Below are 11977 nucleotides of genomic sequence, written 5' to 3' on the forward strand. Positions count from 1 at the left end.
CTTTATTTTATTTTAGGCTGCAACTGCGCAAGTGTGACAGATGCTGCTTTTCGTGGTGCGTTCAAAGAAGCTTGAAAATGTAAACCCATTATTTCCGAAGAAGCAAGGCCCACGTTTAGCCCTAAACTTCGTGAAAACCCACCCACGTTAACGCAAGAGTCAGAGGCATATGCATGACTGATTTCCTGTTAGATATAAAAAAGGGTTGAACACAATTAAAATGTTTAAGGTCAATGGAAAGTTGATAAACCTACTGAGTTCACTTCTATTTAAAGAAGTAGCATGGATGTCAGTGATATTTATTGAGGTACAATTGCATCAACCGGATCTAGCATACAAAGACAATATTCTGCATGTGGGGTACGTTTGCAAATATATTTGTTTGTGTTGTGTACATGTCTATCAGCGTGCTTATACAATACCTAGCTAGTTTATGATGGGAATATACATATTCGGTGTTGTTTACACTCCTTGGTCGAACTGTATCACATTGTGTTGCTATTCTAGTGTTTACTTCCTGGTCTTCATGATGTTACACTAGGCTACGTGTATGTACCCAATTTACATTAAGGATACAAAGTGCACTATCTGTGAACTTCTTTTCGGGCTTTGGGGCAAAACATGTTTGCAAGTCCCTGTTTAGGCCCATGTTGTTTTGGCCGAGGTGTATAATATATCAATGTTAATCTGATTTAACACAACTTTAAAGAGACTCATCATGCACCATGAGGTTTCAATATAGACTAGAATAAAAAGATTGCACTTAAAGGACTATATTTGTACACACAACCCCTTATCAAGACAGGCCCACAATATCATATTATGATGCAGGACCCACCTTTCACTTAATATATTTCACTAATATAATTCATTTAATATATTTCACTTAATTTGAATACATGCATCAACTTTGCAGTAGACGAATAGTAAACTGACACAAAACATCCCCCTATTCCTTGAACGCAGCATAAATCCATGCACAGGCTGCGATGCACTTCAAAGGGACAAGTCCTGCAAGCAGCAGCCGATGAGAGACTTATGCTTCTTACTGTGTTTATGATGTCCATTTTACATTTTAGCGCTGGAAGATTAATTCAATCTTATTTTAATTGAGTTATTCTTTCGATAGAACTTTTTTTTATAAAAATAAAATAAATCCGAACTTTTCTGCTGGCTTCTGAAATAACGTCCTATTATTTATCACCGAATACAACTTGAGGAGTGTTTCTGGAGTTTAAGGTAAGATTTGACACTCAAGCTTGACATCGTTTTGCTGTTCAGTCTAATTCTTTAAGAGCTCACCAATTGTGACGTACATCATTAATTGATGCAAATATTGACTTTACATGTGCTTGATTATGCAGCGTCATTAAACAAACCTGTTATTTAGTTTACTGCTTACACAGGTTAGTTATGCAGATACAAAGAGTAACACTTGTTTCTTCAGGCTGTGAAATCTAAATATTATAATTATTTGTGTTTTAACCCACACCCTGTCCTTTCAGTAGTGATATGTCAAAGTCGGTTCAGGAGTGTCTGACGGTTCATTGTGTGTAAATGGACTGTACTTATATAGCGCTTTATCCAGTCTTTAAGACCCCTCAAAGCGCTTTACATACTGCATGTCGTTCACCCATTCACACCCATTCATACAGAGCAGTGTATATTACTCTAGGAACTAACACGCATACACATTCACACACCGTTAGCCATGCCATCGGGAGCAACTCAGGGTTAAGTATCTTGCCCAAGGATACATCGACATGTTGACTGCATGGGCTGGGATCGAACCACCTTCTGGTGGAAAGACGACCGCACTCCCTCGCAGCCACAGTCGCCCGTGTGTGTCATGAAGGTGTGTTTTAATGGTAGAAACTCTATCTTCAGGGATACAACAGCGTGTTTGTTGTCATCAGTTCATCCCTAGTTGAGGACAGATATGGACGGGGGTGGCTGCCTCCAATTAGCTTACCTCTTTTGTCCCATGACACTTTTTCCGATCCTTTGCGACAACATCCGGTCATCAATCACACTACCTGGTGCAGTGTCTTTCCAGAGAAGATACTGGCTCACCTACCTCCCTTTGACACACTGATTAATTGTTCATACAAGGAGTACAATTCACTTTGACTAGATGGAAACTGTTTTTGTCAAGTTGTCAGACTGTCCATACTTTGTTACAGGTTCATTAGGGACATAAGGAACTGATATTAGTCACAATAATTCATTAGGATGTGTTGCTGATTTATAGCTCCCTTTGAACAATTCACACAGTATACTGCTCCTGTGATTGTTGGTATAGATTTGATTAGGGAAGTCAATTATGACTTAAAAATAACATGCATATTTAGTTAACTTCATGACGCCAATTTTCGAAGTAATCAAGCATTGAATAATATTAACATGCATCACTTGGAGTGTTGAACCAGTGTGCATGCATGAATAATGTGCTCGGCGTTAACCTTGCACTCTGTGACTGTAATGAAGAAAACAGACAAGTTGCCAACGTGGCCTCAAACTGTCTCTAGGTTTAATCAGTCTAATTTTCCTCTGCTTGCACATTGTTTAAGCTTTTCTGATGTGACATGTATCACTGGCGTAACATTAGATGTTGGCTGGTTAACATAATAGTGGATTATTTTCTCTAAATGTTAGCAGAGTGCCTGTTTTGCATTTGTTTTACTTTCCCAGATGGGAAACTAGGCAGGTTGTTTGACGTCAATAAATGACAAAGCAAAAGTTCTGCAGTGGTAAATCCTCAGAAAAAGACTGCTGACCTGTTTCTGACACACATTTATTCTGTTCTGTGGATATTACATCCCTTTTACTTTTGTATTTCTCATGGTCATAAATCACAGTGTCATAGCCCCCCTGAATTAGCATTTTCAAAAGTGTACATGCCGCTGTTAATTATCACTCACACAAATGGCATTCCCTTCTATTTTCCAGCACTTTTTAACTTGGCAAACGTCGACTCCTCATGGCGCCAACATCCTGCAGATAGCCTTATCTTGGAGTAAAAACTAGGGCTGTTACACAATGAAAAGGCTTAATCTGCATCAGTGCACAACAGTTCTCTGATCCAAGTATGGCAACATTTCAAAAGTAGCATGCTAAGGGGAATCACCCTTCCTATTTGCCAGATTATAATATGAGGATATTTTGTAGTAAAATTATCATTTCTGCTACGCTCGTATGCCACCTGTTACAGAAGAAGTTGCTTCAATAGTAACTTCAAAGTTTGCGTTAAGACCTATTAACCAAACAATTATCAAAACCATTAATATCCTTGTGGGTTACTTTTATGCTACTCCCAAACAATCTTAACAGTTTGTAAATATTGTGAGATATAAAAGATGATGTTAAAAAGAATGCAGTTTGAGCCAAAATAAATTATCGCAGTTGTAAATACAATTTAATAGTGGTTCAGCACATTAAAGGTAGGGTATGTAATTTATTTCAGAAACACTTTTTGTTATATTCCATGGAATGCTCTTAACATCCTAATAGCAATGAATATATTAAATGCTTTGACAAAAATGTCATCTGTGGAAGCCGTAGCACTGCAGAAAGCACGACCAATCATCTGAGCCGGCCCGGCTGAAATAACTGGATGGCCTACCTGCCTATCAGCCTTCCATCTGTGCACAAACTTATCTCGTGCCCTCATTGGTCATGTGCGCGTTCGTGTGTGTTGGAGGAGGGGCTCTGTAAGGAAGTCTGAAGGAAGAGGCAGATTTTTTACGGTGGTGTACTTTAAAATTCTAGCGCCTTCGTGCTGGTTTCTCCAAAATTACATACCCCACCTTTAAGCTTTAGATTGTCTTGTATTTTCATGAGGGATTCTAAATTAACAAAGCCCTAGCTATACAGGGCAAAGCTTATTTCAGTCATACTATCTCCATAACTCATGTCAATCCTCCCTCTTCAGGTATGGACATGCAGTGCAGCACAGAAGCCTCCTGCTAGGCGTCGTATCCTACAGGACTCATCCTTTATCTTGGTCGAAACCTCCAGGACTTTCAAGGACTTTTAAATCCTCCTTGGGCTCACTCTGAACGGCACCATGGGGGAGAGACGAGCACACTCCTTTCACATGACGTGCCATGTGCAACGCGACTACGGCAGCAGGATGGGGAGCTCCTATATAAGTTGCAGTCCTAACGGTTACGCCAGCACCAGCACCAGCCTCAGCCTGGACCAGGACATGGATGCAGCCTCCACTACGACTACTAGTACTGCCCTGCTGGCTACTAGACCGGACAGAAGGCCCTACCCTGTAGTTTTACTGGACCCCCCAGGCGGGAATAATAGATCTGGCATCTCCTCCTTTCCGCCATTGGACCCACTGAGTCCAGCCCGTCCGACCTTTCAGAGCCAGCCCTCCATCATCTCTGTCCCTCCGTCTCTCCCTCGTTCCAGCTGGATGCTAAATCATCAAAAAGAGTTCAAGAGCCCTTACACCAAGACGAGCATGCAGGGTGATGTTTACAACTTCCTGGAGAGGCCTGCTGGACTGAGATGCTTCCTCTACCACTTCCTCGTGTGAGTACCTGTCTTCTTACCTGTCCGAATATACTAATCTCAGTTTGGTAGCCGTGTTAAATGAATAGAAATAGTTACAGATGACCAAAGAGGTTGACAAGCTGGCTTAAAAGACTGAATTATAATAAATAAAGATTATAAGGGTACGTATAAGTACGTATGGTAAATAAGGAAAGGTTCCCACCGGTGATACAAAACACCTTAATCTAAATGTCATGTATTCACACATTAACACATTTTCCACAATCCAACATTTCCAGTCATTACATCATCACTTAAACTTTATCACAGTCCAAACATATTAACCCCAACAGAGAGGAGCAAAGTGTTCCTGAGTGGCCGTGGATAACATGAGTCATGTAGGCAGCGTTTTAACTGCCGGTCAGTGTGCTTCCCCACATGTTTCATGCATGAGGTTGCTAATTGTTAACTGTAAGGAGAGCAGAATAGACAAAGGTGTGGTCAACCAGATCACATTGACCTGCTTCCCCCGGGATCTCAAAGCCAGTGGCGAGCCGTGACTTTTATACCTAGGCCCTCTTGAAAATACAAATAGATTTTGTAAGTGTATTAAATAAGTAATCAAAATAATATATAAACATTTTAATACAAATATGACTAACACACATTTGATCAGAAAGTGCTAAATATCTATCTATACAAGTAATTTAAATATGTATGCTTTGTTAGTTTTTCATTTGAATATGCTGAGCTCATAATCACATCTTTTTTTTAACAATAATCTTCCATAATTCAAGAATTGAATGCATGCAGTGAATAGATCAGCGACAGTAGATAGATTACATTTGATTTAATAGGGTAAGCCTATTCTCAGTTTGGCATTAGTGCACTCTCATATACTGCAACAAATGCAATTAAATATTCTTTCATGAGCAACTAAGACTCCAATTAATTTGGTCAAATGATTTCGTAAAGTGGATTAAACCTACAAAGCATCTCCCTTTTTAGTTCATGACTCAACAGGCAGGCAGCTCTTGCCAATAATAACCAGGAGTGATTGGCCTGCTACGAAACTCCGGGAAACAATTTCAATATCTGCAATTTCATGAAAGGTCCTGTTCTTCCAACATCTTCCATAATCCAAACACATGTATGCCCTTCTACAAAAGCAAATGTTCCTTATAATGACCTCACAATTTAAACATAGACTAGGACTAATGTTCATTTATTAAAAGTGGCAGCTCTGTCTGTGTGATATGGTGCTTGCAGAGAAGTACAATTATTCGGTCTCATTAAGATATTATGTGTCAAAGACGAATGGAAACACTGCAGGGATTCTCCGTTGTCCTGTGTTTTGTTTGCCCTGCGTTGGTGATAGCAGTAATTGGGTCTTTAATGTTTCTCTTCACAGAGGAGAGGCAACCTGAGCCGGTACTTCATTTAATATTAACCCCTCGGACTGATACCTACTGACACTCTTGTAAGTAACTCTTACTTGTCGATGGCTGTCTCTGGGGGACTCTATTCTCCTGGCCTCTTTGGCGATTGGACGGGAAGAAGAGATCTGTTAAAGGCGGCGCTGATGACAGCCCTCTGTTTGCCTACTCTACATTAGGATGACACTTTAGCTGATAAACATCTCACACACACACACACACACACACACACACACACACACACACACACACACACACACACACACACACACACACACACACACACACACACACATCACACACACACCACACACACACACACACACACACACACACACACACACACACACACACACACACACACACACACACACACACACACACACACACACACACACACCACACACACACACCACACACACACACACACACACAACTTCAGGGGACATTACATTGACTTACATGCATTTCCTGGAGACTTATCCTAACCTTAACCATAACCAACACATGCCTAACCCTAACCCTTACCCTTACCCTAAACCTAACCAAGTCTTCACCCTAAAATTAATGATTCCCCTCATGGGGACCTCCATTTTGTCCCCATAAGGGAGGCGAGTCCCCACACGTGACTATGTAAACATATGTAGGTCCCCACAAGTATAGTAATGCTAGACCACACACACACACACACACACACACACACACACACACACACACACACACACACACACACACACACCACACACACACACACACACACCACACACACACACCACACACACACACACACACACACACAGCTGCTCAATTCATCACCGACTTGATTGAGCTGATGTCATGATCAGCAACATTTCCATACCTGCCAGCAGTATAGCATATTATTAGTATATTAACATAGCACATGTTTGCATGCAGACACAAGCATGCATCTGCCAAAATGAAAGCTGGTATACATCACAATTATGAAAGAGGCTTTTTCAATAATTTGTGTTATACTTACTTAATGCTAAAAAAAAGTACCTGAACCTAAACAGATTACATTTTTTCAAATGTGAATTGACATTAGCCTACTTTAATGCAGTGTGAACGGCAGTTTTTTATTTTTCCTATTTTACTAAATAAATAATTCGTGGCAAAAAACAAAAACAGTTTCAGACTTATTGAGGGGTTGGCGGGAAGCGATCTCTCATCTTGATGTTGGAAAACCAATTATTATTATTAAATGCAACACTTTTAACTAAATGTACATATGAATATGATATATCAAATGTCATGCTTCTCCAGTCCATGACTAGACCGGCAGAAACACAAACATCCCATCACATATTCCATGCTTATGACGACAGAGCTTGTCAGAGTGCGTAGAAATCCCTTGGTCTCGGGACAGCATATGATAAGAGTGCCCGAAAAGAGTGTTATGCAATAGGATGCAAACTCAACAGCACACAGACAACCTGAGGCAGTGATCCCATTCACGCTGCCACTCCCTCATAGTCTTTTACATAACCAAAGGGAATGAACATGTACATGCGTGTCCTCCAGTCTATGGTGTCCTCGCGATGCCTAATGGCCTTACAGTCAGACTGACAGCAGGCTACAACAGTGACTTGGTTTCTTATAGCGAGTTACGTGGCAGAACGAGTCAATTCACTTGAGACAGAATAATAGTATCAAATCAAAAATGTAATATGTAGTTGTTGTATTTAAAATGTCCTAAAGGTCATTGCTACTATATTATACAATGAGCAGTATGCATTGGAGAAAGAATTGCACCTGTTTATCCTCATGAAAATGCCTCAGGCCAGATGTTGTTTCGAATACTTTGTTCTTTTGTGTATTTTTATATCTGGGCAGATTATTGAAATGGCTATAGTGAATCCCCGCATCTATGTGGACAGGGCAGAAAGGAAACCCTTGTTGGATATCTGCTTACAAGAGATTACTGACTGAATGAACTGTATGTAAATCCTTTGCTCTGTAGTCGCTGAGAAGTATTTTGAAAACTTCTCAAAAATATAAAAACTCTACAAACCCTAACAAAAACAATTATAACATATGATGATATCAAAGGATAGTTATCAACTGACGGATACCGGGGATAATTTATTTAAATGCATGTAAATGTAAAGAAAAAATCTATTTGCCTTAGGTCTTTCCTTCTTTTGTACTTTATGGAGTAAGTAGCTGCACGAAAAGCGACTGCTAACAAACAAAAAGGAAGATGGACTTCTATATCTATATATATGCTAACCATAGACTGATGCTAACGTGATCCTTAGCTTTTCAAAGTAGATTTCTATTATAAGATACATCGTGTACAATTAAGACTCGTACTGAGTATTTTTCAATATCAAGGTAAATAAATATTCTTTTTTTAGACAAAACACCAGGTGTTTGTATCGACTCAAATGCATCCTGCTAATTCCCAGGTTATTAACAATGTAAATAATAATAAAATAAACATAAATTGTGCACTTGTGCCAACAAGTCGAACAATTCGTAAAGCATTATGAATGGACATAATATTTACAGACCTAACTATGTACATATATTTTTCCATTAAAACAAACTACATATTTTTAAACCCTCTGACATTTTAATAAACCACCAGCAGGTCATTTTTGAACTTGATATAGCCGACCCTAGAGCCGTGAAGTTATGCCACCTTAGCATCGCAGTCTCTTAAATACTTTGGATGGTTTGTAAATGAACAGCTGAATTTACCAGAGAAGCTAAGGGTAAGATGCTGAATATAACACAGCTGGTGGAGGGAGTGACACTGCTTTGAAACCCCGTCCAACTATTTACCTGCAAGGAGCATGACGTCTCTTTTTCCAAGTACTACGTGGACAAGATGATGGCTAACTCAGGAAGAAATATCCCTATTTGTGACCGGTGGCTGATGTGGTGTAATCCATCCTAAGCCATTGGACGGGATGGATGGGGGGGAAGAGCTGCTCTGTCTCACTTTACGTGTGCTTTTTTTAATTCACAAGCTGTTTTTATTCATGAAAGAAGCTTAAGTACACATGAATGAAGCCAGCCAACTATTTAAAATGAACTTTTTATAAACTTTTGACACATAAATATACAATTTAACAGAACAGATTTGATATATGACAGTGTCTAAAACACAAATCCCAACAAAAATAAGGGTTTCATTTTGTGAATAAATTGGTTTTCCATTTCTAATTGAATCACAGTAGCATCTAATCCACTTTATACCATATACAAAATCCATGAATCTGTCTCAGGTAGGGCTGCATGATTTAGAAATGATTATTTTACTGATTTTCTTATTGCAATATGATCTTTCGTTGAAAATAAATATTTAAATAAACATTGTTAGATTTTCTTTTTGAGGTTATTTACAAAACAAAGCTTTTCCCCCCCACATTGTTGAATAGACTGAATTCAGAAGGTTTTTTGACACATATTAGGCAAATATTTCACCTCCAGCAATGTTGATATTAAGCTTAATCATATTTCAATGTTCTAATTCAAGTTACATGAATAACTTAGGGGCTATCTTCGAAAGTGGTTGGGCCTTCTTTTTGAGGTTGGATGGTAAAACAAACATGGCCGACACCTCCAATGGTGTGAGTAAAGAGCTCTTGCTGAGAAGAAAGTGAGTGTTTTGGTTAAAGGTAAGAAGATGTTGCAATTTTTTATTAGAGTTATGATGACTTGTATATCATTAGATGTTGTAGCGACATGTCTTGGGTTATTAGTTTGTAGTGGATCAATATAAACTAATATCTGGACACCTTAACTGGTCTAGCTCTCTGCAGACATTTTAAAACAATATTACCTATCTGACAGTTAGGACATTTATGATGTCACAACCTGATATCCACTGCTACATTGGATGAGATTAAGAGAGGTTAAGACATCATTTAACATGTGGATTGGATTTGTGAATGCTTAGCCAACCTTTGCACATGGCACCATCTGTCTTGATAACTTCAAGTTAAACACAACAAGCCGAAGTTGGCCCAAAAGCTACAAGTGTAGTCTTGCTGCTGTTGGTTGGCTAACTGTGTGTCTCTATTAATACATGTGCACTAATCTGCAAGTGTGCACATGACCTGTTCATTTTGGAATCACATTGTCCCTGCTGTCTGTATTTAGAGATGTTTACTAAGCTTATATTGCCTTAGTTTTACAGATTGATTGAGATTTTGTTGTTGCTCTACGCTGTACTTATTTTAGTGACGATGGGCGGAGCTGCAGTCAATAATACTCGCTAAAGCCACAGCTGTTTTGTTTTAATCAGATCCCAGGGGTTTTGGTCCGCTAAATATTCTTGGCTAGTGGTTGAGTGACCCAGTCCTGTGTGCCACACCTCTTCATGGTGTCAATGCAGAAAGCTTATGGAAACTGCTACTAGCTACTATGTGAAGACAACTATACAACATAGAGAGTAGAAAAGGCGAGGCCTAAGACATTAAAGCATAATCGGCTGAAATAAAATCGCTGGTACAGTTCTTAAAAAAAAATAAAAGACACTTTTAAAATCGTGTTTTTGATAACAATCCCATTTTACCCAATATGTATCCCTGGGTTTGGATGTATTTGATATGGTTTTGTTTAATCTTGTGAAATGTTTATGTATATTCCAATCAGTAAAAGCATACAAATAGGTATGACATAGGTCAGACTGACTGGTAAGCGAGGGAAAGAATAAAGGAATGAATAGTTAAATAATTTGAAGCCATGAGTGCAGTCTGCACTCTGTGATAAATAAAAAACTATAACTGAAATACTAGTCATTGCACCAAACAAACATGATATTCTTATAATACTTTATGATTTATTTAGTACCCTGTATTCTTTTGTAAGGTATTAATGATAAGGAGTGTAAGTTTTGATTTGTGGCAGGAATCTTTGTACAGGTTTGAACACACATTCAGTGTTATACCATTAGCAGCATAGTGGTGTGATTAATCTTGAATGATATCAACCCTGTCTTGTTTTAAGTCAAAGAAGCTCAAGGTTTTTGACATTCATCCCTCTGCAGGTCCACTATGTGGAGTCCCATGGATATTGCATTGCCGGGTATCCTAAAACAGCAAATGTCCCATCCACCGGAGGAAAACACACAGATTACATGACCCTGTCAATAGCCTACATGACTATGATATGATATTTATGCTTATCCTAACAAGATAATCACATTTCAACTAAAGGGAAATGTTATTTTTCTGTTGTCTAAGCCTGCCCTCTTTTCAAACTGCCCTCTCTGGTCTCTTACCTCACAACAAGCTGGCAATGCCTCTGCCTGGCAACGACGTATAAAACAAATTGTTATTTTCATCTTTGACAGTGGCTGTTCTCATTTGTATTAAGATCAACACAGTAATACATCAATATAGTGTATATTATTATCATGCTGGCAAGTTCCTATTATTGAAGTACCTTTATCCTTTATCTGTGATTCTTACCCGACCTTTATTTCTTAAAATCTTTGTTCATGAATGATTTTCATCTTCAATTGTGTGCCCTATGCTGCTCCTATTTGCCTTTACATGGGGTCCTGGGTTTTGAATATTAAACTTTTGATTGGATATGTTCACCCTGAAGAGGGATGGATTGGCTCTAAGTCTAGTTCTTAGTTGTCAAGCACACCTCAAATCTTTCAGTGCCATATGTCACCAAAGGGGTGTGCAGCCATACAATCTCACTGGCCTTCCTAGGTTTGATTCCATCACACAAGATGTGAGCAACTGTTTTCAGTTTGCTAGGTTGGAACATCATAGAAGCACAAATGGTAAATGGACTTCCTTTATAGTGCTTTATCCAGTCTTTACGACTCCTCAAAGCGATTTTCATACACAAGCATTCACTCACATTCATACAGAGGCAGCTGAATGCCATGCAAGGTGCCACCTGCTCAAGGGAGCTAACATCCACACACATTACACTCCGTTGGCCATGCCTATGGTAGCCATTCGGTTTCAAGACATGTTGAATGGAGCTAGATGAGACAATAGCTTCTTCGTTGTCAGCCTGGGTTGAGTCTCTGCCTCACCTTG

At 39.1% G+C, this 11977-nt stretch overlaps 1 protein-coding gene across 3 annotated transcripts in view; it reads left to right on the forward strand.

Moving 5' to 3' along the window:
* The first annotated feature begins 1021 nt into the window (after nt 1-1021).
* kcnq1.2 (potassium voltage-gated channel, KQT-like subfamily, member 1.2) overlaps nt 1022-11977 on the forward strand; it is a 180861-nt gene continuing 169905 nt past the window's right edge. For all 3 annotated transcript variants that reach the window (XM_034084524.1, XM_034084525.1, XM_034084526.2), the window contains exons 1-2: nt 1022-1239; nt 3932-4545. In XM_034084524.1, coding sequence (XP_033940415.1) covers nt 4067-4545 — 479 coding nt within the window. In that variant the 5' untranslated portion in view covers nt 1022-1239; nt 3932-4066. The remainder of the gene's footprint in view (nt 1240-3931; nt 4546-11977) is intronic.

Source organism: Pseudochaenichthys georgianus, chromosome 6 (assembly GCF_902827115.2).
Source record: "Pseudochaenichthys georgianus chromosome 6, fPseGeo1.2, whole genome shotgun sequence".
Lineage (NCBI taxonomy): Eukaryota > Metazoa > Chordata > Actinopteri > Perciformes > Channichthyidae > Pseudochaenichthys > Pseudochaenichthys georgianus.